Source organism: Ostrinia furnacalis, unplaced genomic scaffold, assembly GCF_004193835.3.
Source record: "Ostrinia furnacalis isolate ACB-3 unplaced genomic scaffold, ASM419383v2 OfSCF4144, whole genome shotgun sequence".
NCBI classification, from domain to species: domain Eukaryota; kingdom Metazoa; phylum Arthropoda; class Insecta; order Lepidoptera; family Crambidae; genus Ostrinia; species Ostrinia furnacalis.
Window position 1 is genome coordinate 190224 of NW_021134383.1, and position 27890 is coordinate 218113.

The 27890-nt window shown below is 46.6% G+C and overlaps 1 protein-coding gene across 1 annotated transcript; it reads left to right on the forward strand.

Moving 5' to 3' along the window:
* The first annotated feature begins 385 nt into the window (after nucleotides 1-385).
* bon (tripartite motif-containing protein bonus) lies at nucleotides 386-26578 on the forward strand. Its single transcript, XM_028313057.1, has 21 exons — nucleotides 386-853; nucleotides 2806-3046; nucleotides 3818-3934; nucleotides 4465-4579; nucleotides 4933-5047; nucleotides 5497-5607; nucleotides 5684-5995; nucleotides 7659-7803; nucleotides 9008-9189; nucleotides 13034-13154; nucleotides 14907-15047; nucleotides 17497-17540; nucleotides 18143-18263; nucleotides 19491-19631; nucleotides 20612-20797; nucleotides 21157-21296; nucleotides 22187-22376; nucleotides 23772-23943; nucleotides 24636-24837; nucleotides 26047-26178; nucleotides 26313-26578. Exons 1-21 carry the CDS (start codon nucleotides 710-712, stop codon nucleotides 26457-26459), a joined length of 3219 nt encoding a protein of 1072 aa, XP_028168858.1. The 5' UTR covers nucleotides 386-709; the 3' UTR covers nucleotides 26460-26578.
* The last annotated feature ends 1312 nt before the right edge of the window (nucleotides 26579-27890 follow it).

Consider the following 27890-nt stretch of genomic DNA (forward strand, 5'->3'; position numbering starts at 1 on the left):
AGTCTATGATTAAAAATCGACCATCTAGTGATGTTACAATGTAAGTAATTAATTGAATTAAAATTTTAAAATTAAATAAAAGAAAATTTTTATTGCAAAATTCTTATAAAAACGTTAGTTGTATTTCATCTGTTCGTTACTTTCTAATAATGAACAATCTGCCTTTAAGTTTTCCCGCAAATATATTTGTTATATTGTAACCAAACAGTTGTAAAATAGACTGACAAGGAATTACTTAAAATAATTAAAATAAAAACACTGCGTGTGAGAGGATGTTCGATTTAAATTCAGTTTTTTAATTGAATAAAGTACAAAAGAATTTACTGCATTCAAGTGATTCGATCTAAAAATGTTTAGTTTAATGCACAACACTATAATGGTTTTCCTTTGCAAGGGGACGCATGTCATATTTTTCATGAATATTCATTTTTAATAAAATCTCTATTATTATTAAAATATGAGAAAGTGTCGTATGAACAGAAGTGCAGTGATTTTATATAGGTGTAAAATATAGTCACAATAGACTCTTTCTAAGGTTTTTCTGAGGACGCCGTATTGTTGCTCCATCTCGAAGTGCTCAATTATGTCTACGTGCCCTGCTCCTCAGACTAGCTAGTGAAAGTTATGGTTATAGATCTCCTCGCGGGGTTGCAGAAATGCATTTGAAGGAGTAGAGTGTTTTAAGAAAGTGAAAAAAAAAGAAGTGTTCATGGAAAACGTGAACTTTCAACCGAGCGGCGAGGAGATAGAGCGGGCCCTGATGGACCTGGGCCCACTCCTGGGCGTCACCATCAAGGAGGAGGTGCAGGACGAGCTGGGCGAGGCGAGCTCCGCGCCGGCATCCCGCGTCAATGTAAGCATACCCAACACCACAATGAAAATTGTTAGAAAGTTTGTAAACATGGCAGATGGCAGGTGAAATTTGTTTATTTTCTCTTTTTATCATAGATTGTCGTTGGAGCTACCTACTTAGCCTAAGCCTGTTGATGAGGCCATAGTGAAAGATTTCCAAGTATTCCAAACACCTTTTATTGGTACTGGATTATTTAAAATTGTTTTCATTACATTTAGTATGATCTCAAATTATAAAATAGTACTGTCTATCAAGTATAGTACATTGTTAGATACAATAACAGCTTTTAATTATAGTTTTCATATCAATTTGTTATGCAGTCATATGCAACTGCTTGAGGATCGATGACTTTATCTTCAGATTGATTCAAGGCCTAAAAGAGATGGTTCAAAAACCCCAGAATCTATTGTGGGACTAAATGGATATCAGTACTTTCCTTTAACCGCACCAAAAACTCAATGTTGAAATCGACAGGGTATAGAAGTTATAGACTGACAAAGTAATGTATGAAAAATCATGGGTTACTTGTGATTTTACTAGTTTTTACAATATGTATTAGTAATAGTATATTTTTAAGTATTAAGAGACTTTATCTAACAGAAAAGCATTACTGAAGTCTAATGCATCTTTATTAATATTAGTAGTTAAAATGTGTATTCTAAAGTATATTTTTTCTCAATACTACTGGGACAGATTTTGCCTCTTTATACCTGGGTGTATTGAGGTTTCCTCTCAAATATCACAATATTATTGCTATTGGATCTTGGATTACTTTTCATAAATATGTGCCCAGTGTCTTGTGAAATAGAAATCATACAATTTTATATGAAAGATAGTCTAAAAGAACAATTTATTTATGAAACATTTACATTAACCCTCGCTGTACGAGGTGGGGTGTGACACACCCCAGTCCGTTAAAAATAGCCACAATTTTAAAAATTTGCAAGTGCTGAATTTGAAATTCTCAGTAGCTGGAATTATGACACTGCTGCTTCGATCAGCGTTGCAAAATCAGTCCAGCGGTGACTACCAACTGAGTTACATGCCTTTAAAGTGCGTGTGGGTGTCACACACCCCACCTGGTACGGGACGTTGTTAAAAAGTTTAAAAAAAATCTAACAGTTTTGGTGTAATTTATATATTTTTAGCTTTGTCAATTGAATAAAATTCAATACAAATATTATTTTTCGTGATTTTTACGGTATCTGAAATTTTCAAGCACTTTTAGTCAAATGAGATGACTTTTAGTGCGAATCTGGAAGTTGTGTCATACCCCACCTGGACACAGAGGGTTAAAACTCATAAAAACTTATTTTTCTTTTGCAAATTCACAGCCAACCAAATAAGTTGTAGTTATTTCCTTCCATAACAGATGTAAATATGGCACAAGTACAAATCACACAAAAGGTTTAGATCTGATCACAGATTCTGAGACTCCACAGAGTTAGCGGAATTTTCACCTGGACATTTTTCATCAATATAATTTTACAGAAATCTATTTTAAAACTTATCTGGGTCAACTGCTTATATTATGTACAAATGCTTGAAATTCAGTAATCTTGTAATGATATGAATGAACTTCTGAACCAGGACAAAAGCAGTGGAAATTGTTATTTTATTTAATATTGTTATGAATTATTGATGAATGATTTGGGTGTGGTGTCTTTAAAGGTGACTGATGCCCATTTTCACCAACAATCCCTAATTTTTAAGTGACCCCTGTGAAAACAAAATTCCTGTTAAGTGTTTCCATAGGGGTCACTTAAAAATTAGAGATTGATGGTGAAAACGGGCATGAATTTCTTCCGCCACTTCTTCTCACCACCAGTNGCACCAGCCAATATGTTGACCTGAAGTGGTGGTAGGGTAAGCTATTAGATATTTGGGATGGATATAAGTGCCCAGGAAAGGGCCTATGTTCTGAATAAACTATTTGATTTCATGTCTTACAGGTGGGCAGCGCGTCGGAGAGCGGTAAGGGCTCGGGCGGCGGCGACGGCGGCGGCGGCGCGGACTCGCTAGCATCGCCGGGGGCCGCGCGCTCGCCGGCCGGCGCGCGCTGCGTGCTGTGCCAGGCGCCGCTCGCGCTGGCCGACGGCACGCCCAAGCTCATGGAGTGCCTGCACTCCGCCTGCGAGCCCTGCATCAACGCCAAGCTCGAGGAGAGGCAAGCGAACTCCAGGGACTTCTTAGGTAAGAAACCTTACTAGCTAAATGGTGCCTTTGCGAATTGTAACCTATTCTTCTTTATATGCATTTCCTTTTTCTATTATGATATGAATTATGTGAATGAACGTAACTTATGGTGATTATATTGTTATGTTTTAATGAGTAAATGAACTGTATGCTTTCCAGTGAAATGATAAAAAAGTACAACAATTGCCATTGCTAACATGAGTTTGTTTCAAAGACAGTGCCAGCAGGCAGTCGCAATGTTCAAATGTGCACACACAACCAATACAAGATGTTATGAGTAAATATACTGCTATAAATCTTTCTGAAACCTTATTGTATTTCACTCTATTGTCTCTTGAATCACTTAAATGAGCTTCTGATAAACATTATTATCTTTAGATAGAAATGTTGTATGATATTCTGATTTACTTGAAAGACAGTTTATCTTTATTCTAGGATCAACTGTAACTTCTGTGTTTTGCAGTATAGCAATAGATTTTAAACTTTCGCGTTCCATTTCAACTAAAATAGTAAGACACGGGTCTTAACGCGACGTTTATTAATGAGACATTATGTACTCACGGCTTGACGTTTCGGCTGCGATGCTGCAGCCGTGGTCACAAGCAGACTGGCGGTTCGCGGCATCGTCCTTTAATAAACGTCGCGTTAAGACCCGTGTCTTATTATTTTAGTATAGCAATAGGTCTTGGCTGCCCTTGAATGTCCCATTTTATTGGGAATTCAATTGAGAAGATTTGCGCCAGTTAGCAATGTTCCGTTTGCTCGCAGGCGCGGAGCGCATCACAGTGACGTGCCCGGCGTGCCGGCTGCAGTGCCAGGTGGCCAACATGATCGACCAGCGCTTCGTGCTCGAGAAGATGGCCGCCGAGCAGGCCGGATCCAGCAGTCAGTATCCCAATCATTTGTTTTATATTTATTCAATCATCTCAGCCATCATAGGACGTCTACTGCTGAACAAAGATCTCCCCCAATGCTTTCCGTGTTGCTCGGTTGGTATCGGCCTGCGTCCAGCGCCTTCCTGCTACCTTTACGATGTCGTCGGTCTACTTTGTGGGTGGTTGGACGTCCCACTCATTCAATCAATTATACAATAGTGTCGCGTTTTTGTGTCCTCTTATTTCAAATCGCCGATTTGTTTTTTAATTGATATAAAATGGGCTTTTTGTGCTGATATACGAAAACAGGTGATGTAAAGCGGGAACTGTTAACTTTGTAACAATTACTTTTATATTAATACTTTTTTCTGGCTTTAGGGTATAATGACTGGATCAATTTTGAGATCAGCTATCCAAAGAAGTTCCTCTGATTTCGAGCGACAATAAATAATTTTGAAGTTGTTCTGCATTGAAGACCAGGTAGCCACATTATACAGAGCTGTAGACAGTAAACATCGTGTTGTCTGGTCACGTGCGCAGGCGCGGGCGTGGGCGAGCAGCAGTGCAACAGCTGCGAGGACACGGAGCCGGCCACCAGCTACTGCGTGGACTGCGCCGAGTTCATCTGCGACAACTGCGTGCATGCGCACCAGAGGTATGTACACGATAGCGCCCCATCTTTGCAGAAACATCTCTGTTCAGCTGTAGTTCGCCACCATTTCGATGCGCTCAGTCAGGGCCTATTATGACCAAGACCTGGGCACTGCTGGGCAGTGATCTCCAATCCTAAGAGGGGGATTTTCTAGGACCAGCTATCATTCCGTCTGTTGTAACAAATGAAATGAACAACTAAAGCCTTAATTGAACAAATAGTTTGTGATAGCCAATTGTAACAAAGACATATCGCGAACTTTGTGACTACTCTGGGTGTTACTCTTTGACGCTGACTGTACACAAGAAAAGGAAGTATTTGCAGACAAGCGTTACTGACTCCTTATGTGCCTGCAGGCTAAAAATAACCAAGGACCACACGATCAAGAGCAAGGAGGAGGCGCTGGCCGAGCTGCAGGCGGCGCAGGCCACGCCCTCCGCGAACGACATGTTTTGCCGCGACCACGTGCAGGTAAGCACAAACCCTCCTGCTATTCATTTCAGCTGTGTTTTTTGTGATCATTCTAATCTATGTATGTCCACATAGACTGTGTTCGGTACTTGATTGCAGTCATTTTCAATTTTTCTCACGCTTTAAATGTGGTGAAGGTTTGCGGAAAACCGTTATCAGTTGCGGTTTGGAACATAAACGGTTCATATCTAGAGTTCGCGGCATGTTTTCCGGATTCCTCAACATCAAAAAAGTATTGATTTCATGTGAAATCTAAAACAATGACACAATCATGAATGCTATAATCCAATACCTACCTTTGTGACGTTTTCACCCAGAACATTTGTTTTCCAAACTCCTAAGAATTAGCTTTAGGCCAAGTTCAGATCACGACCATTTGAAAATAAACTGAATTCCTAATTAGAGGATTTCTTGAGCGTTTAGCTACGTAATGTTACGGTTGTCCGTAGGAGCGGCTGACGCTGTTCTGCGAGACGTGCGACCGGCTGACGTGCCGCGACTGTCAGCTGCAGCACCACCGCGACCACAAGTACCAGTTCAGCACCGAGATGGCCGCGCAGGTATAAACGCCCTCCACTCACAGATAAGACCTCTTGCGAGTCTAACACTAATGTATCCCTCCGTTGATGTTTACAGGCGCGCGCCAACATCTCGTCGCTGCTGTCGGAGGTGTCGTACAAGCGCGTGCTGCTGGGCTCGGCCATGAAGGTCATCCGCGACCGCCAGCAGCTCATCGCCGACAAGAAGAAGGCGCTCGTGCACGACATCACGCAGACCGTGGTCAAGCTCACCAACGCCATCAACACGCGCGGCAAGCAGCTCGTGCTGCGCCTCAACGAGGTCTGCGACGCCAAGCAGCGCACGCTCGCCGAGAAGAAGGACGCGCTCGAGCAGCTCGCCGCCATCACCGACCACTGCGTCGACTTCGTCACGCGCGCGCTCGACCAGGTACCGAGGGCAGGCCTGCTCGTCTCGAGTGTGCGACGCCGAGCAGCGCACGCTCGCCGAGCAGAAGGACGCGCTCGAGCAGCTCGCCGCCATCACCGACCACTGCGTCGACTTCGTCACGCGCGCGCTCGACCAGGTACCGAGGGCAGGCCTGCTCGTCTCGAGTGTGCGACGCCGAGCAGCGCACGCTCGCCGAGCAGAAGGACGCGCTCGAGCAGCTCGCCGCCATCACCGACCACTGCGTCGACTTCGTCACGCGCGCGCTCGACCAGGTACCGAGGGCAGGCCTGCTCGTCTCGAGTGTGCGACGCCGAGCAGCGCACGCTCGCCGAGCAGAAGGACGCGCTCGAGCAGCTCGCCGCCATCACCGACCACTGCGTCGACTTCGTCACGCGCGCGCTCGACCAGGTACCGAGGGCAGGCCTGCTCGTCTCGAGTGTGCGACGCCGAGCAGCGCACGCTCGCCGAGCAGAAGGACGCGCTCGAGCAGCTCGCCGCCATCACCGACCACTGCGTCGACTTCGTCACGCGCGCGCTCGACCAGGTACCGAGGGCAGGCCTGCTCGTCTCGAGTGTGCGACGCCGAGCAGCGCACGCTCGCCGAGCAGAAGGACGCGCTCGAGCAGCTCGCCGCCATCACCGACCACTGCGTCGACTTCGTCACGCGCGCGCTCGACCAGGTACCGAGGGCAGGCCTGCTCGTCTCGAGTGTGCGACGCCGAGCAGCGCACGCTCGCCGAGCAGAAGGACGCGCTCGAGCAGCTCGCCGCCATCACCGACCACTGCGTCGACTTCGTCACGCGCGCGCTCGACCAGGTACCGAGGGCAGGCCTGCTCGTCTCGAGTGTGCGACGCCGAGCAGCGCACGCTCGCCGAGCAGAAGGACGCGCTCGAGCAGCTCGCCGCCATCACCGACCACTGCGTCGACTTCGTCACGCGCGCGCTCGACCAGGTACCGAGGGCAGGCCTGCTCGTCTCGAGTGTGCGACGCCGAGCAGCGCACGCTCGCCGAGCAGAAGGACGCGCTCGAGCAGCTCGCCGCCATCACCGACCACTGCGTCGACTTCGTCACGCGCGCGCTCGACCAGGTACCGAGGGCAGGCCTGCTCGTCTCGAGTGTGCGACGCCGAGCAGCGCANAGCCCTCAAGTTATTTCTGAACTTTAGTTTAGTAAAAGATTTAGAATCTCAAATCGCTTATTTTAAAAATAAAACCATAAATAGAAAACGAATAGAGGTAACTTTGGGAATTTATTCTATCGAGTCAACTTCATCAAATCGTGTTTCCATCCGTTAATAGCCCTAGAAAATATCCTCAACTATGCCCAATAAAAATCTTAGCCTTTAATTTTACTGTTTAGTACCTCAAAAATGAAAAATGAAAACCTCATTTTCGCCATTTTCTCTGCTACCCGGCCTTAATTGGTAATAATTATCGATATCGACATTAGCATAATTAGTTAGGTAACAGCACTACCGCATTCCTCAGGATGGACTCGCGCGCCTACTGTAGGACCAACGTGGAGCAACAAAGAATTTGAATTTAGGCCGTATGTTATAGATAATAATAATAGCCGAGCCGCCTGAAGGCGCATGACGAGGCCAGGCAGAGTAGTAGTAATAGATAACAATAATGTCCCGGTATAACGAGTCTGTGTTTGCAGGGGAGCGACACGGCGGTGCTGTACAGCAAGCGCGCGGTGTGCTCGCACCTGCAGCGCATCAAGAGCCGGCGCGCAGACATCCCCAACCCCGAGATCCCCGTGCGCATCAGCCTGGCGCTCGACAAGCTGCCCGACCTGATTCGAGGTTAATACCACACGAATATTTAACGACCACATTCAGATTCACAACTTTACTTAGTTGTAACAATTCTTCTTCTTTTCGTGTCGACAACAAACCTACACAGTGTCAGCCCAAAACTCCGCCACAAGAGTGGCGTTGTCAGTAGCACTCATCAAATCCTCCTGAGTGCAGTTGCACGATGACAAACCGAAGTTGAATAATTAAAACCAATTTTTAATCTCATAAATGTGAAGTTTCATCTTGAAAATATTTTCTTGCTGCACGAAGAGAGAACCATTCATTGTGGAATTGCACGTTCATTGTGGAAAACCTTGGGGGAGGCCTTTGTCCAGCAGTGGACCTCATTTGGCTGAAACGACGACGACGAAGAGTCTTCCATTTCAATATTCGATGTTTCCATAGCAGATTAGTAGTAGCCCTAAAAACATTAAAGTCCCACCGGAATCAGTCTCAAAAATTATATGATACATGAAAGCCGCGATACTTGGGTTTTTTCAAATTAGACTTTGAGCAGGACCTCAGTTGTCTAGTAAAGATAACAATTACCAAGATTGAGCGCTCCTGGGCACGCACTATATCCGTCTGGCTCGAAACGTTTAATCTGAACACACGCACTTTAATCTTAGCCAAGCAGAAAAGCAATCTTTGCTCACCCCTTTTGAGAGATATCGAACTCGAGTCGATGTCTTTCCGAAGGGATGCGCGAAGCCACAACAAGGGCTCTCGCGGAAGACCAGTTTCTTGACATGCCCTTACGAGCATGTCAGGATAAATGCTGAGCGGAGAGCCTGTTGACACAGTGGCCCACTATTTTCTATATTCGTTTTCGTGTTGTTATTGTTTATAATTTGCGCTTGCTGTGTTCGTTCGTTCGTTCGTTCGTTTCAGCCGAAAGACGTCCACTGCTGGACAAAGGCCTCCCCCAAGGATTTCCACAAAGACCGGTCCTGCGCCGCTTGCATCCAGGTACTTCCCGCGACCTTCACCAGATCGTCGGTCCACCTAGTGGGAGGCCTGCCCACGCTACTTCTTCCAGCTCGTGGTCGCCACTCAAGAACTTTCTTGCCCCAGCGGCCGTCAGCTCTTCGAGCTATGTGCCCCGCCCACTGTGTTCAATAAAGTCTATTTCTTTCTTCCTTTCTTTCAATAATTTGAAAGATCCCTTAAGATAAGAATGATTGATGACGTATTGTGTCGTCCCTGGCAGTGCTGTCGAGCATCGGCGCCATCGTGGTGGACGGCAAGGTGGACGGCGCGGGCGGCGCGCAGGGCCCCTACCACCCGCCCGCGCAGCCACCACCCGCCCCGCCCGCGCACCCCGCCCCTCCCGCGCCGCCCGCCCCCCCGCACTCCGCCGTCGTCGCGCTCCAGCAGGTCGCCATGCACCAGGTGAGCATACGACCTCGTGTCATGTGAAAGTTTAAATGTTCAATCGATGTTTCTGTAGATCTGTGGCAGTCGCCTAGCCAGTTAACGGTCACGGCGCCGCGGCAGTCGCTGCGAGTTCTGATAAAGAAGAGTAAAGTAAAATTTGTTTCGGTGGTTATCGATCGCATGCCACTTAGAATGACTAATAATAATTATGCATATCACAATATCTTCTAAATATATAAAAGGAGAAACGGACTGACTGACTGACAGATCAACGCACAGCCTAAACGGCTAAACGTAGGCACTTAAAATTTGGAAGGGACGTAGCTTAGGTACCGTAGAGGTGCACTAAGAAAGGAATTCCCGAAATTCCCACGGGACGGGAATTAGCGGGAAAAACGGGATTCACGCGTACGAAGTCGCGGGCGGCCGCTAGTGTTAGCTAAAACTAAACCTGTGACTGAGTTAATCCGACGAGTTCGACAGTAATTTGGAATCATATATTTTTTAAACTAAAAATAACAAGGAACACCAAATTATTTACATGTCTTAGACATTGGCGCGTTACCAGGTCAGTCAGAGCACCCTGTAGTCGTAGCTTTTGTGTCGTCTTCTCCTCTTGTTAGTGCTCCATTAGTCCATGTGCATGACTGTAGGTTCAATCGTTCTCAACACATAAATGGTATTCACCAAATAACAAATCTGCTACTGAGGCATGACAAGAATTCCAGAAAAGCTCTCGAATTTAAATAGTTATTTGGCGAGTGTTGTATTTCATCTGTAAAATAGCTTTCTGTTTTCTAGTGGATGTTTCATATACTGGGGTAATTTTTGAAGTTTACTCTTGTTATTTTTAATCATTCTAGTGTGTTCCCACGTTTTAATATATTTTAACTTGTGTTGGTTTAGTTTAGCATCTGATAGCATTCCATTTGGTAGTCGATAGTAACGTCATGTCGTAATAAGATTGCATGTTTATTGTTAATAGGCCAGTAGAATTAAACACAAAAATTGATTAAATCGGAAATAATTCCTACAAAAGATTTTTTTGCTTTAATGGCTTCATTGGTTGCCCATAAAGNAAGGGTTACATAAGAAAAAAAAAATTTGGAAAAAGTGAAGATTTGTGGCAACACGAGTAAAAAGACCGTCACCTGGAGTAGAAATTTTTGATTTTTTTTAAATGCCCATTATTTTGAAAATATGCCACATAGATTTTTTTTTATATTTTTCTGATAACCAGCATAACTTGCCTCAACACCCAGTTCCGGCTTGACGTTACATTACGGGACACCCTGTATATTTTTAGCTTTGTCAATTGAATAAAATTCAATACAAATATTATTTTTCGTGATTTTTACGGTATCTGAAATTTTCAAGCACTTTTAGTCAAACGAGATGACTTTTAGTGCGAATCTGGAAGTTTAGTACTGAGATCCGAAGATGTATGTGAACATACACTTATGGGCTACAATTTATACTTGGTGATACAATTTATGGGCTACTGAAATGGAATAACATATTTTATAAATAAATAAAATTGTTACGCTCCCATTTCATGCATTGAGCATACTCATTTTCTTTCATCAGAATTGTGGTAAATTGAAAACCGATGATCAAAACAAATTTATACCCTTCCAGTTTTTAATTTACTTTTAAATTATAAGTAAATACTTGTACTTTGTCAAATAAAAACAGTTGTCATAATTAAAGGCACTAATTAAAAATTATACATAGGAAACTGATTCCTAANGTCCCGGATACGTCGCGATGACTTTCCCTCGGGGCCAAGTATTGCGAGGTAAGTTGCGGTCGACGACTAAGTCGTTCTACTTTCAAGGGAGCTCCCCGGCCATGGGGCTCCCGCCGGTGTTGGAGTTTCAATGGCTCCCGCCGGTTTCCATTTAGTGGCGACTCCCGCCGGTTTTGCGATCTTTGACTTGCGCCTGACGGTTTATTAATGGCAATTTCTTCGTTACACGTAAGCGGAACTGTTGCATGTCTTTTTCTGGCAGGAGACGGCCGCTGCGGATATTTCTGCTTATTTTTCGTTGTTTTTTCTTGTGGCCGACTTTCTGGGGGTCCTCGGACTCCTCGGAGAAATGGCAGTCCGGTGAACCATCTGTGCGAAGATTTGAACTGTTTCGATGTATCGCGTGTAGCGTCGTCTGCTACATTCTGTGTTGTAGGAACTCGTCGCCTTTGACTGAAATTAGTCGATTCTTCTTCTATAAGTTTCTCGTCGGCTCTGTAGACGTAGTGCACGTTTCTTCCTAGGTTTCTAGTGGAGGACCCGTGCAATACCCATCCCAATGGGGTCANGTTTCTGTAGCTCTGTGGCAGTCACTAGCCAGTTAACGGTCACGGCGCCTCGGCGGTCGCTGCCACGTCGCTGCGAGTTCTGATAAAGAAGAGTAAAGTAAAATTTGTTGTTGAACGAACGCTTATTAATTTATAAATATTTCCGCCGTCCGCTGATCTCCGATGATGATAGCGAGCAACATTATGAAGTAACATTTCGGTGAAAGATATTCTGATTATTTCAGCGGTGGTTGTCGATCATGTTGAAACATCGCATGCTACTTAGAATGACTAATTATGCATATCACAATATGTTAGCTAAAACTAAATCTGTGACCGAGTTAATCCGACGAGTTCGACAGTAATTTGGAATAATTTTATAAATAATTTTAAACTAAAAATAACGAGGAACTCCAAATTATTTACATGTCTTAGACTTTGGCGCGTTACCAGGTCAGTCAGAGTACCCTGTAGTCGTAGCTTTTGTGTCGTCGTCTCCTCTTGTTAGTGCTCCATTAGTCCACGTGCATGGCTATAGGTTCAATCGTGATCAACAGTCAACACACGGTATTCACCAAATAACAAATACGCTACTGAGGCATGACGAGACTCGAATTTAAAGTTATTTGGCGAGTGCTGTAATTTAATCTGTAAAATAGCTTGCTGTTTTCTAATGAATGTTTCAGATACTGGGGTAATTTTTGCAGTTTACTCTTGTTATTTTTAATCATTCTAGTGTGTTCCCACGTTTTAATATTTTTTAACTTGTGTTGGTTTAGTTTAGCATCTGATAGCATTCCATTTGGTAGTCGATAGTAACGTCATGTCGTAATAAGATTGCATGTTTATTGTTAAATAGGCTGCTGTGATTTACGTAATCAACATAAGCCCGTATTCACAAACATTACTATGAGGTCTCACAGTGCGCGTGGACGCACAGGGTGACCCACGAACCAATCACAGAGCTCTATTCAACGCTGTGCGTTCGATCTGCTGCTTCACTTAAGCAAGCATCGTTTGTGAATACGGGTGATAATGCAAAGAACTGAATCTGGTTATTACCTCATTGTTTAGCAGGTATTTTGAGAGAATTTTTGATAAATGGTAATAAGCTTGCGCTATTTGAAAGAAAGAAAGAAATGTATTTATTCGATGCAAGTACACAGCAAGATAACAACTAAAACTAGACAACTGAACGGGTACAAGCACCAAAATGGCATCAGCTCAGTATACGCCGTGACAGCAGAGAGCGCGTCACGACCACTGGTATTCTGCCGATGCCAGTTGAGGTAAAAGGCGCAGCCCGCCCTGGAGCAATCGGATAACATAACAAGATATTTATTTACTTGTGTTTACGTAAACTTTAAATTTTGTTTGACCTACACTTTGTAAAATGTATTCGGCTCTATCATCGTCTCAAGTCGCTCATCCTTTATCCAATTTTTGCTAGCCCGCTTCTATGTACAGTCGACCGCACATCAGGCTAGACTTCAGTCGCAAGCTAGTCCTTGTTACGAGCGCATAAGACGCATCAGTTGAGCGTGTGGCCGGTGTGTTCCAGTCGTACGTGCAGTCGGTGCCGGGCGGCGGCGGCTACCTGCTGCAGACGCGGCACGCGCGCCCGCCCACGCCGCTGCGACACCCGCACGTCACCTCCACCACGCACCCGCACCACCTGCACGGTGAGCTGACAGGACCAACTTTCTTATGCCATATGATTGTCACGAAGCGCTGGTAGGGCCCAAAAGATAAGGAGACATGTAAAGTGCCCCATAAGGCGGTTATCACACTGCGCCGCGCTCCGTCGCGAAGCGCGGGGCGACAGATTTAATAATTGTATGCAAGTACCTCAGTTTGTATGGAAAACACGCGCGGCACTTCACACTGACAACGCGTCCGCGCGCGTGTTTTTTTATATGAAATCCGCGGAGCGCGGCGGAGCGCGGCGCAGTGTGATAACCGCCTAAGGGCTACCTTTTTTTTTATTATTTTCTATAGTAATATTTTGACGTTCATAAGTGCCACTTGTGGTCTAAACTGAATAAATATTTTTGATTTGATTTGATTTGATTTCAACGTCTGTGACGTGACGCAATAGGGATGTTTCCTGGGTAAAAAAGCAAGTTTTAATTAGTCCGTCAGTTAACTTATCAAAAAATCGTATTTTTCACTTTTTAAACTATTAAAAATTGAAAGATATAAAGCGTGCTAAAGTTCAAAAGAACTGGCCCGTGCGTGACGTCAAGAAGTGCATAAAAGTGTAGCGCTTTGTGACGCAGAACGTTATAACTTCGTAATTTTATTACTTGTTTGATTGACAAGTAAAAAATCCAATATTTTTTATTGAAACTAGCCTATTGACGGCAGTTATAGCCTGACCAGGAACATAAAAACCCTCGCCATGTTGCGGAAAACTAATAGTACTAATTTCTTTTAATGGCAACAGTAACTAAAAACTTCATTGACATGTCACCTTGCATGTCAGTCTATTGCTGTCAAAGTGTAAACAAAGTTTATTTTAAATGTGCGCAATTGGTTTTATGAATTAAATTGCTAAAATATTTTTATAGTCGTGAAAGAAAAGTGGTTCACAATGTGTTAAAGTACTCGTCGAAGAGAAATACTAAGGGTTCGGACAATATTTTCATTGAATAATGTTTCCGACAAAGGTTGTCAAATTGACTGACATGTTTATCGTATAGTACAGTCCACTATGAAAATTAGCTGTGGTTTGTTTCAACTACCTATTTTAAAAATTTTGTCACTTTCTAAGTGTTGAATTTGATGGGATTGGGAAAGAAGTACCGAGTTTGAAGCGTTCATGAGCAGACATTGCAGTTGAATATTCAAGTTCTGAATTTGATTATTGATGAATAATAAAATAAATCTACTAGCTCGATTGATGGTTTCATTTAATTTATTTAAATCAGGTTACCTATAATAATATTTTTTCGTTAATTTATGAAAATATCAAATTAGCCCGTAATCCTGAATTCTGATACATAAAGTTAGCCTATTAATTTAACACAGGTACGACTGTACTCAGTGTTGCACTGTCAAATGCAATTGACGCGCCTCTATGCCAGGGTTTTTATGTTCCTGGTCAGGCTATACATTGATTTTAAAATGAGCAATATTTTTGTGGCAATATGTTACTGGTAGTAGAGTAAATACAAATGAGTAGGTTTAGCGGAGTGTTGCGCCGAATTTTATCAGTGTGTGCGTGCGCGCCGCATACGTATTGCGCGCTCACATTCAAACGGCGGTCGGTGCGTTTCTATGAAGATGACCTACTCATTTGTATTTACTCTGCTGGTAGGAATATAATTGATGTAGATACGACTACTGTACTTTTCTATGTGGTATAATGCTCGTCAGTGTGCTTTCTGTGTATAGCAACCGATCCGCTTCTATGAGATGTAAATGTACTGCAGGCATGAACGAGATGAACCTGCGCGGGCTGCTGAGCGCGCAGGCCCAACGCGGCGCCGCCCCCGCGCGCGCGCCGCTGCCCTCCGCGCACCCCGCCGCGCACCCCTCCGCGCACGCCGCCATGCAGCACGCCTACCAGCAGAGTGAGTGTAGCGTTGATATTGTATTGAAACTAAAGCCTGGTCCGTGAGCACGTACAATTTTGTCCAATGACACCAAGCTACCCATCCTTATCGCTCGCGCGTAATTATGTTGCTGTCGCGACTGTGCGACGGGCGCTAGTGGGTAGCTAGGGGTCATTGGACAAAATTCTACGTGCTCACGGACCAGACTATAGTCATGCAACAACGTCATACTTTAGTGAGCTGCCACACTGGCGCATTGCAAGCATTTTCAAAGCGGAGCGGCGACGCAGCCGTCACGTCGCGGCTTCGCGGCGAACACAAAGCGGAAACGTTGCGCGGCGTGTCCGCCGAAAACGCTCGTGATTCACCAGTGTGGCAAGGCCCTTACAGTTCCTCTCATGCAACTAGTGCTACCCGTGGAGAAAGAATCGTCATATGATAGATGCATGGATTCAATGGTTTTGTCTTTTAGGTTTCTTGTTGGATGCACACATCCCAAATATACCCATACACGCGCTTATATCTATGCATAAGTTATATTCCCGTGAACCGCTCGCTGACACAGCTCGACGGATAAGCGAGCTGAAGTGGCAACAGGCAGGGCACGTAGTACGCAGAACTGACGGCCGATGGGGCAGCAAGGTTCTGGAATGGAGGCCGCGTACCGGAAAACGCATCGTAGGACGTCCACCCACAAGGTAGACCGACTACCTCTTAAAGGTAGCGGGGAAGGGGCTGAATGCAGGCCTATGTTCAGCAGTGGACGTCCTATGGCTGAAATGATAATGATAAATAAACGATTAATTAATTACGACTGTCGAACTTACCATTTACCAAAGGCACTTTTCACTTTTGGATTAAATAAAATTGACCTTTCATTATAATCACCTTTAGGTTTTCGCCGAACACCCTAAGGCTGATTTTAGTGTCACGCGGACCGTCCGCTCCGCACGGCCAATCTATATGAATTTGTAAGGAGCGTTTTAGAGTAATGCGGTCCGGAGGAAACGCTCCGCTCCCTAGCAGTTCATACAAATCGGCTGTGCGGAGCGATCCGCACTGACAGTCCGCGTGACACTAAAACCACAGAATGATAATAAGTACTACGTACAGAAGTTTTACTTCGCGAAGGTATTTAAAAACAATGTATGCTCAATGTCTTTAACAATATGGTGTAATTTAGCCTGTCTCAAGAGTCAAGCACCATTTTGTTGACAAACGTCAGTGATCGGCACTGCGCCGAAGCTATAGGGCTGACTTCGGTAAAATGATGTGACGTGAGGTGCCAAACTGCGGAAAATGGCGGAGGAAATATGTGCCATGAATTATCATGAATAATATTAACTACTTATTTACCTCCCAGTGTATTGAGTCAACTTAAAAAAGTACATTCTGTGTTTTTATTATTATTTAAGCAGTTAAATACTGCACAGTATTTAGTACACCATTTTCTTTATTTTTTCCATCATACACAAGAATACGCGTGCGTGAGTCAATGTTCGCTCGTATGTGAGGCCTTGTCGAATAGTATCCTGTAGGTGGGCCATCGTGCGTGTTTTGTTTTCGATGTAAACTTGCGGAGATTAACAGGCCTGCTAAAGCCTGGTCCGTGAGCACGTATAATTTTGTCCAATGACCCCAAGCTACCCATCCTTATCGCTCGCGCGTAATTATATTGCTGTCGCGCTCGCACACTCACTGCGGGCGCCCGTTCAACAGTCGCGTGCTCCCAGACTATAGTCATGCAACCACGTCATACTTTAGTGAGCTGCCACACTGGCGGATTGCAAGCATTTTCAAAGCGGAGCGGCGATGCAGCCGGCACGTCGCGGCTGCGCGGCGAACGCAAGGCGGAAACGTTGCGCGGCGTCTCCGCCGAAAACGCTGGTAAGTCGCCAGTGTGGCAAGGCCCTTACAGTTCCTCTCATACAACAGACAGGCGCTACCCGTGGAGAATGAATCGTCATAATATACATGCGTGGATTCCATGGTTTTGTCTTTTAGGTTTCTTGTTGGATGCACACATAATCTAGCCTGTCTCAAGAGTCAAGCACCATTTTGTTGACAAACGTCAGTGATCGGCACTGCGCCGAAGCTATAGCTGCTGACTTCGGTAAAATGATGTGACGTGAGGTGCCAAACTGCGGAAAATGGCGGAGGAAATACATGATTTAGCATGAATTATCATGAATAATATTAACTACTTATTTACCTCCCAGTGTCTTGAGGCAACTTAAAAAAGTACATTCTATGTTTTTATTATTATTTAGGCAGTTAAATACTGCACAGTATTATTTTCTTCCATCATACACAAGAATACGCGTGCGTGAGTCAATGTTCGCTCGTATGTGAGGCCTTGTCGAATAGTGTCCTATAGGTGGGCCATCGTGCGTGTTTTGTTTTCAATGTAAACTCGCGGAGATGAACAGGCCTGCTAAAACCAGCTTTAATATGTTATTGTGTGCAGTGATGGGCGCGTACGCATCGAACGCGTACAACGTGGTGAGCGCGGTGAACGCGNAATTATTTCCGATTTAAAAGCTAATTCTACTGGACTATAAATAGGCTGCTGTGATTTACGTAATCAACATAATGCAAAGAACCGAGTCTGGTTATTACCACATTGTTTAGCAGGTATTTTGAGAGAGTTTTTGATAAATGGTAATAAGCTTGCGCTATTTGAAAGAAAGAAAGAAATGTATTTATTCGATGCAAGTACACAGCAAGATAACAACTAAAACTAGACAACTGAACGGGTACAAGCACCAAAATGGCATCAGCTCAGTATACGCCGTGACGGCAGAGAGCGCGTCACGACCACTGGTATTCTGCGGATGCCAGTTGAGCCCGCCCAGGAACAATCGGATAACATAACAAGATATTTATTTATTTGTGTTTACGTAAACTTTACATTTTATTTGACCTATACTTTGTAAAATGTGGCTCTATTTGGCTCTATCATCGTTTCAAGTCACTGATCCTTTATCCAATTTTCGTTAGCCCGCTTCTGTGTACAGTCGCCCGCACATCGGCTAGACATTTCAGTCGCAAGCTAGTTCTTATTACGAGTGCATAAGACGCACCAGTTGAGCGTGTGGCCCGCGATGTTTCAGTCGTACGTGCAGTCGGTGCCGGGCGGCGGCGGCTACCTGCTGCAGACGCGGCACGCGCGCCCGCCCACGCCGCTGCGACACCCGCACGTCACCTCCACCACGCACCCGCACCACCTGCACGGTGAGTTGACAGGACCAACTTTCTTCTCAGCACTTGCCATATGTTTGTCGGCCGTTTGGTGTAGTGGTTCGAAACGGACTACTATTCCGGAGGTTGCGGGTTCGATTCCCACACAGTACAAACATTTGTGTGCATGAACATATTTGTTTGTATTGGACTGGGTGTTTCCTATGTATAATATGTATGTATTTACAAAAAAAAAAGTATTTAAGTATGTTTATATCCGTTGTCTAGTACCCATAGTACAAGCTTTGCTTAGTTTGGGACTAGAAGCGCAGTGTAAAATGTCCAAGGATATTTATTATTTATTATTTATTTATGTAAAGTGCCCCATAAGGCGGTTATCACACTGCGCCGCGCTCCGTCGCGAAGCGCGGGGCGACAGATTTAATAATTGTATGCAAGTACCTCAGTTTGTATGGAAAACACGCGCGGCACTTCACACTGACAACGCGTCCGCGCGCGTGTTTTTTTATATGAAATCTGCGGAGCGCGGCGCAGTGTGATAACCGCCTAAGGGCTACTTTTTTTTTTTAATATTTTCTATAGTAATATTTTGACGTTCATAAGTGCCACTTGTGGTCTAAACTGAATAAATATTTTTGATTTGATTTCAACGTCTATGTGACATGAGGCAATAGGGATGTTTCCTGGGTAAAAAAGCAAGTTTTAATTAGTCCGTCAGTTAACTTATCAAAAAATACTCGATACGTATTTTTCACTATTAAAAATTGAAAGAGATAATGCGTGCCAAAGTTCAAAAGAAGAGGCCCGTTCGTGCTTAAAAGTAGCGCTTTGTGATGTCACGCGGAACTTCATAATTTTATTACTTGTTGGATTGACAAGTAGAAAGGCCAATATTTTTTAATGAAACTAGCCTATTGATGAGAGTTACATTGATTTTGAAATGAGCAATATTTTTATGGCAATATGTTACTGGTAGCAGAGTAAATACAAATGAGTAGGTTTAGCGTGGATTAGCGGGGGTGTTGCGCCGAAGTTTATCAGTGTGTGCGTGCGCGCCGCATACGTATTGCGCGCTCACATACAAACCGCGCTCGGTCCGTTTCTATGAAGATGACCTACTCATTTGTATTTACTCTGCTGGTAGAAATATAATTGATGTAGATACGACTACTGTACTTTTCTATGTGGTATAATGCTCGTCAGTGTGCCTTCAAAAGTGTACCAACCGTACCGCTTCTATGAGTTGTAAATGTACTGCAGGCATGAACGAGATGAACCTTCGCGGGCTGCTGAGCGCGCAAGCACAACGAGGCGCCGCCCCCGCGCGCGCGCCTCTGCCCTCCGCGCACCCCGCCGCGCACCCCTCCGCGCACGCCGCCATGCAGCACGCCTACCAGCAGAGTGAGTGTAGCGTTGATATTGTATTGAAACTAAAGCCTGGTCCGTGAGCACGTACAATTTTGTCCAATGACCCCAAGCTACCCATCCTTATCGCTCGCGCGTAATTATATTGCTCACTGCGGGCGCCCGTCCCACAGTCGCGTGCTCCCAGACTATAGTCATGCAACAACGTCATACTTTAGTGAGCTGCCGTACTGGCGGACTGCAAGCATTTTCAAAGCCGAGCGGCGACGCAGTCATCACGTCGCGGCTTCGCGGCGAACACAATGCGGAAACGTTGCGCGGCGTCTCCGCCGAAAACGCTGGTATTACGCCAGTGTGGCAATGCCCTTACAGTTCCTCTCATACAACAGACAGGCGCTACCCGTGGAGAATGAATCGTCATATTATACATGCGTGGATTCAATGGTTTTGTCTTTTAGGATGCACACATCACAAATATACCTATACACGCGCTTATACCTACGCATTCCCGTAAAACAATAAATAAACAAAGTCGCTGACGTAGCTCGACGAATTAGCGAGCTGAAGTGGCAACGGGCAGGGCACGTAGTACGCAGAACTGACGGCCGATGGAGCAGCAAGGTTCTGGAGTGGAGGCCGCGTACCGGAAAACGCAGCGTAGGACGTCCACCCACAAGGTAGACCGACTACCTCTTGAAAGGTAGCGGGGAAGGGGCTGAATGCAGGCCTATGTTCAGTGTGCCATGTTGGGAGACCGTATGAATGATACACGGGTTGTAGTTAGTCTCTGCTATATGTCTGTTTATTAATGTGAACTGCGCGATTCACATTCAGCACTGGACGTCCTATGGCTGAAATGATGATGATAAATAAACGATTAGTTGTTATGACTGCCAAACTTACCATTTACCAACACTATTTTATTTATCACTTTTAGATTTAAGAAAAATATTGAACTTTCATTATAATCACCTTAAGGTTTTCGCCGAATAACCTAAATACCTTATTCTGTGCAGTGATGGGCGCGTACGCATCCAACGCGTACAACGTGGTGAGCGCGGTGAACGCGCTGCCCGCGCCCGCGCCCGCGCCGCCCGCGGGCTCCGGCCGGCGCAGCGGCGGCCCGCGCACGCCCTCGCCCGCGCCCAACTACCCGCACCAGCCCGCCAAGTGGCACATCCCGCAGCAGAACGCGCCCAACGGTACGACGTAGCCACCTTGTTTGTGTTTATCGATAACCACGTGGACCGAAGACCTCTTGAAAGTAGCAGGAAGGCGCTGGATACAGGCCGGTACCAATCGAGCGATGTGGAAATCATTGGAGGAAGCCTATGTTCAGCAGTGGACGTCCTGTGGTTGATGTGTCCTTGGAGACTTGTGACGTCTAAAAGTCGGGCTATCTAGACTCACATTTAAAGCGAAAGAAGCAGAAGCAACGTCCGCGACTGCCAGTGTTTTTGAGAGTACTGAGACAATCTTCATTTAGAGAAATCACCCTGCACCCTGGCGTAGATTAAACTGTGAACGATGATGTACAGTGACATAGGTTATGTTTCCGCAGGCGGCGTAGACGCGGGCGCGCTGGGCGGCGGCGCGTGCGGCGGGCCCGAGTACAAGATCACGCTGGGCCGGCCGCGCGCGCCCGCCGCGCCCGCCGCCGTCACCTCCACCAACCCCAAGACGCCCAGCCCCAGCCTCAACGTGAGTACCCGGCCTATCGTGGCTCTAACACGTGTGAGCACAGCTGATATGGACAACGAGGGCTCTATTTTTTTTGTGTTCAGTAGTTGGCGCCACTGTCAAGTAACAGGAGGCTCTACAGTGGTCTAGCTAGTGCGAGCAAACATGATAGTCCTCTTACCGCGTCAATGCTCACGAGTTGGCGCCACTGTCTTTGCATGAGCAATTGACAGAACCTCTCTACAGTGGCGCTAACAGTGACGTTGCAGAAAAGCTAGAATTTGATAGGTAAAGTGTCAGGGGTAAGCAAGTAATGCCCGTTTTCACCATCAATCCCTAATTTTTAAGTGACCCCTATGGTAACATACTTAACATGAATTTTATTTTCAAAGGGATCACTTAAAAATTAGGGATTGATGGTGAAAACGAGTATTAGTCATGCAATGATTCACTTTTTATACTGATCATAGAAATTTTAAGACCCGGAACTGTTACATTAAAATCATTTTATTGAAAACTTAGTATAAGATTTTAAACTTTCGCGTTCCATTTCAACTAAAATAGTAAGACACGGGTCTTCTTAACGCGGCGTTTACAAATGAGTTACATTATGTACTCACGGCTTGACGTAATTAAACGTCGCGTTAAGAAGACCCGTGTCTTAGGCTGGTTTTAGAGTCACGCTAATGCACGCTGACAGTCAGCGCTGACAGCCGAAATGTATGAAGCGTCGGCGCCGAGCGATCAGCGACTCAGGAACGTTCCCTTCAATTACATACATATTGATCAATCAGCGCCGACGATCAGCGAGCGGTCAGCGCGACTCTAAAACCAGCCTACTATTTTAGTTAAAAACTGAACGGCACCAATCTCTCGCTGGAACTCATTCGGCTGTCCTGTCCGGTCCGCAGGGCGTGGGCGGCGCGCTGGAGCTGGACAAGGTGTGCGCGGAGTCGGTGCAGGACCTCATGGCCACCATCGCCAAGCTGGACTCCAACGGCGTGCAGGTGGTGGCCGAGCGGCCCGAGCGCGCGCCGCCCGCCGCCTCCGCGCCCTCGCCCGCGCCGCACGTGCACTCCAGCACCGACGTCGACGCCACCGGTACCTGCCCGGCTGGCTCCGCTACAGGCCTTGCCGTCCTATACATGGCCAGAACGCACCCATAGGAAACTGCTCGTGTATATTTTGTAGTCATCAATCATCATCAACAGCCCTTTACAGTCCACTGCTGGACTATCCACCCTCCACTATAGTGGAGGAGGCTCTCCTCCACTATAGTGGAGGGTTTTGCCATAATCTCCACGCTTGGCAGGCGGGTTCGAGATCGCAGTTTAAAAGATTGATGTTTTTCAGAGAGCGCTGCTGCCCATTCTCTGTTTGATGTGTAGTCCCTAAGTCGCCTCTTACGACACCCGCGGGAAGAGTAGGGGTTGGTGACAAATGTATTCTACTCTGCCGTCACCACACGGCTTATTTTGTAGTGCCTGTTTGTAAATCTGTGACTACAAACTGTACACGAATTTTGCGTAACGATCGTGTATTTATATTTTGGAGCAAGATAATTGACCTAAGTATACGCGAGCAGTACGCAGCATATGCGTACTGGTCGTGTATAGTTTGGAGGAGCTCAGTAAAAAGTAATTTCCAAACTATACTCGATTAGTTTCACACCCTTGCGTTCTGGCTATGTATAGAACGGAAAGACGCACCCGCGGCTGCTCGAAACCAGTCCGCACTGGGCGCATGGGCTCGCGAGCCACGCTCGAGATCGTGCTCACTCACGAGCGAGCTATCAATCGTGACTCGTGAGCCCATGCGTCCAGTGTGGACGCGAAAGTTGGAGACGCTGCCTCAATCTGAGTCACGACTCGTTGCGAGGCAAATTTCGTCGCCGCGGACCGAGACACATTTTGCCGCTCATGACGAGGCAGCAGCTCGGCCTGAGGCTTCCTCTAGTAGTCTATAGTCGAATTTTGTCCAATGACCCCAAGCTACCCATCCTTATTGGTCGCGCGTAATTATATTGCTGTCGCGACTGTGCGACGGGCGCCCGCAGTGATTGTGCGAGCGCGACAACAACATAATTACGCGCGAGCGACAAGGATGGGTAGCTTGGGGTCATTGGACAAAATTCTACGTGCTCACGGACNTTAAAGTCCGGTACTTTAGTGAATACGCGGCCTAACACAAACCCCCTGAGGCAACCTCTAGCGCACGTGGGTCGAGAGGCCCAAGCCCCTCCTTCAAAGCATGCATGACCTATCCATAGACCAAACACACTTTATACCTCATAAGATTATTGTCAATTTTAGCCACAAAGTTGGTGTTAAGACAAAAAGATTACTATGTTCGACTATATTCCATCCCATATTTCACATATTTAGTTATAAAAAAATAAAACTGTTCCTTCAGAAATTGTCTATTTTCATCTCATCTAACTCTGCACAAATTGGAAGAGCGGGTGATGACCATGACCAGATTGACTGTCTGTCGCAGCGAAAGCCGTAGCCGAGAGCCTCGGCGTGGGCGGCGGCGCGGCGGGCGCGGCCGACCCCAACGAGGACTGGTGCGCCGTGTGCATGGACGGCGGCGAGCTCATGTGCTGCGACAAGTGCCCCAAGGTCTTCCACCAGTACTGCCACATCCCCACCATCGAGAAGCTGCCCGAGTTAGTATACTAGTGTAAAGTTACCTTCTTCCTGCCGTCTCTAGCTGTAGCTTAAACCTTGGAACGTATCTGGGTCCCCGTTGTATAACTACTACGGTACTCGCAATCCGAACGAAGTCCAAACGAGTTAGCTACGCCCCTCACTTCATTCACAACAGTCACATCGGCTACAAAAAACGAAGTCACGATACCGGCAAGTCCTATCGTCCTGCAATCTTGCCGGTATCGTGGTTATCGTTAAGAACAATGAGTTTGATATTTATGAAATTCCTTCACTATGACACCATCGTGACTTCTTGACAGTGAGAGTACATTATTATTGTACTTCAAGTAGAACTATTCATGCCCTGGGGTCGATTCAATGGTCCCCAAACCACTGTTACATTTGTTAATGAGTTAGTTTTGTATTGCAATCGAAACCGAATTTAGTTTCTTCATTGTGCGTGATTTTTTGTGTAACTCTATCTAGGCTGCTACAGCAGGGCTACTACGAAACTATTTACATAGTTTCGGGTCTATCTGTCACCGTCGCTCGTGCTAGCATCTCGCTTTGCGTGAGAGGAATGGCAACATTCGAAACTTCGGATAAAGTTTTTCGGAGTAGCCCCGCAGGCCTCTTGTAGATATGCTGGTGATTGGAGAATTTGAGCCCGTTACTGTTACATCATTTACGGCGGTGTCGGTGGTTGCAGCGAGACGGAGAGCTGGCAGTGCCTGCTGTGCGTGAACTTCGCGGACTCGGCGGGCGAGGACGAGGGCTGGTGCGGGCCGGGGCTGTCGCCGCGCCAGCAGCGCCTCGTGGAGCGCATCACGCTGGAGCTGTACTGCCAGTACGAGGCCTCGCTGCCCTTCCGCGAGCCCGTGCCCGCCGACAACCTGCACTACCACTCCAAGGTATGCTGCTGGTTGCATTGTTACAAAGTTTTCAAATTATTAAGATTTAGTACATAAGCCCTCAATATAACTGTTTGTTGTCCCAAATAAAGAGAAAAAAAAAGGTATCTTATCTAGGGCCGCGCGTGAGCGCAGTGCACGTCAACGCATTGGGATCTTTTGTGCTTCCCTTTACCTTTATCCCCTCATCCGCAAAAGACCATATCCATATATCGATGGCTCCTACGTATACTAGCGTAAGTGAAAAAAATAGATTTTACAGGAGAGCCATTTAAGTAGCCAGAACCATACTGGCTACTTAAAAAAACTTTATTACTTACGCCAGTATACGTAGGAGCCATCGATATGTAGTGAATCAAGTGCTTGAGTGAGAGGGACTTATAATCTTCTGGTGTCGGATAAGCTGACCCCAGGAGACACATTCAACCACTCCAAGGTACCTCCTCCGTGTGACGCATACCGTTCTTTCCCGCGATCTCAACTATGAGATCCAGGCGTGGACTCGAGTGTAGACATGTTGATGGGGTGATCTGGTCGACCGATGCCCCTATCCTCTTGAGCTTGCCGTTTGTTGTAAATTAGTTTTCTTCTCCGTACACGAACTAAAGTCGCTGACGTAGCCCGACGTAGGTCCGAAGGTGGACCGATGGCCTCATAAATGAGCAGGAAGGCGCTGGATGCAGGCTGCTACCGAACGTGAGATGTGAAATTCATTGAGGAAGGCCTATGTTCAGCAGTGGACGTCCTGTGGCTGAAATAATGATGAGTAGTTATTATTGTCCAACATCCAATTTTGTCAACTCCACACCCTCTCTAATGAGTGCCAACTCGAGATGCTAACGTATATTAGGTATTGTGTGTGTCAAAGTCAAAATTTGTTTAAGACTAATAAATAGTTCTTACAAATCGCCATTTTGCTCTTAAGGAGCCTCTACATGTCTCATAATCTTTTTACCCTACCAGCAGCGCTTCGAGACCAACATTTGGCAACATTTTGCTGAGAAGAAGCGACGCAACAAACTCAGTCACCACTGTCTGCCGGTTAATATAAATAAATAGAAATAGCAGTAGTAGGTACATTCGATTCAGGAGCAGTTCACTGAATTTACCATGCATTCTTGTATGGTGTATCTTATAAGAATGGGTATACAAAATATTATCTAGATTTACAGATTAAGATGTCGTAATGGTGCACCTTGTCCCGTGCAGATCGCGCGGCCGATGTGCCTGGACGCCATCCGCATGCAGCTGCAGCCGCGCGCGCCGCAGCGCTACACGCACGTGGCGCAGTTCGTGCACGACTGCCGCCTGCTGTTCCGCAACGCCTACCACTACAACCCGGTACCGTATTATTTATTGCTTACTGACATTTTGAAAACTTCTGTTTCTTTTTATTCCTTGAGTGCTGAAATTTCGAAGCAGCAGCGCCGCCACCGAAAGAGGCTCCCGACTGATTGTCGCGTTTCTGTCCGCAGCCGGACTCGGCGCTCTTCAAGGACGCCAAGCGGCTGGAGGAGTTCTTCGACGCGCAGCTGGTCAAGTTCCTGCCCGAGTACGCCTACTGGAGCGGCGACGGCGAGCCCCCGCAGAAGCGCGCGCGCGCCCACGCGCTGGCCTGCTGATCCGCGCCCGCGGGCCCGCCGCCGCCGCCCGCCGCGTCCGCGTCCACCGCCCCCGCCGACGACTGCTTCCTGAAACCCGACCCCCCCGAGAGAAACCCCGCCCCGAGAAAACTTAACAAGAGAAAGTCGAGGACGCCCGTCAAATGCGACGCCGGGGACTCGGCCGCGACGGAGGAGGCCGCGGAGCCGGCCGGGCGGAGGCCGCTCCCGATAAAATCGCCCGACACCATCGTCGATGGCGAAAATTTAACGCGAGACCCGAGCCCCGAGGGAGACGGAAACGATTCGAGCCTGCGGAGCGTCGACGCACCCGAACGAGACCCTGCGGTGTCCGAAGAAAATTCGCACTTGATTAAATCGGACGGGACGCCTATAAAACGCGAACCTCCAGCGGACGAGCCCGTCGCGGGGAGCTCCGCAAATGTGCCCGCTCCGAGTGCGAGTGCCGAAGCCAGAAAACGAACGCAAACGCCCGCCGACCCCGCGCCGCCTGCACCCCGCACCCTCCGCTCGGCCACGCGCCGCGCCGCCGCGAGCGTGACGTATCTGTACGAGGTGCCCGTTGAGACCGTCGCACCGGGTGACTTTGAAAAACATATTCCTGCCCAGAAACGGGCCCGAAATTCGCGATCGAATGCGCGCCCGGCCGGTCCGCTCGAACCGCCCGCTCGAAACGCACCCGCGGTTGAATCGGAAAATAACGAAGCCGCCCCGGACCCGCCCCCGAGCCGTAATTTACGGTCGACGACTCTGTCGAGGTCGGCCGCCCGGCCGATCGAAGTCGAAGTGCCGAAACTCGACCCGCCGAAGCGAAAGAGAGGTAGACCCAAGTTACAAAAAACTATCGACGCCGAAAGGGAGAGGGAGCGCAAGCGACGTATCAGAGCTGAAGCCAGCGCCTTGAGGCGATTGCTTATTGAAAGTCAAAAACGAATGAAACAGAATTCACGAAAGAAGAACGCTCGAAAGTCCCGTGACTTAGAGGTTGACTTTCCTGCTGCTGCGTCCCAATCGACGGTCGAAAACATATCAGATTCCGTTGAATCCAAACAGTCGGAACCGCTCGACTTGTCAAAACAGATGAATAATAATGGCAGTGAATTATTAAAAATACTTACTGATCCGCAAATTCATTCAAACAAACGAAAACAACATTTACTACTACAGAAACGAATTAAGCAAGAAATGATAGATGAGCACTATGAAAAAACTGCCTCAAATGAAGCAAATAAATCTATAAGTTGGCATATCCCAGAAGTGTCATTACCATCAATCAAGCACGAATTTGCAACACCCCGCACGCAACAAAGCACGATCAAGAAAGAATCTGAACATCCGATTATACCAAGTGACTTTGACAAGGAAAACGACACGACTGATCAAGAAGAAGTACACCAACAGTTGATGACAGGTAAAGTTATCAATCAACAA

What these genes read in the sequence shown, in the direction of transcription:
- bon (XM_028313057.1), top strand. Translation starts at nt 710, where the DNA reads ATGGAAAACGTGAACTTTCAACCGAGCGGCGAGGAGATAGAGCGGGCC. An exon ending in GCTGCCCGACCTGATTCGAG is followed by an intron (nt 7,804 to 9,007) that starts GTTAATACCACA and finishes CGTCCCTGGCAG; the next exon opens with TGCTGTCGAGCATCGGCGCC. An exon ending in GCACCCGCACCACCTGCACG is followed by an intron (nt 13,155 to 14,906) that starts GTGAGCTGACAG and finishes AATGTACTGCAG; the next exon opens with GCATGAACGAGATGAACCTG.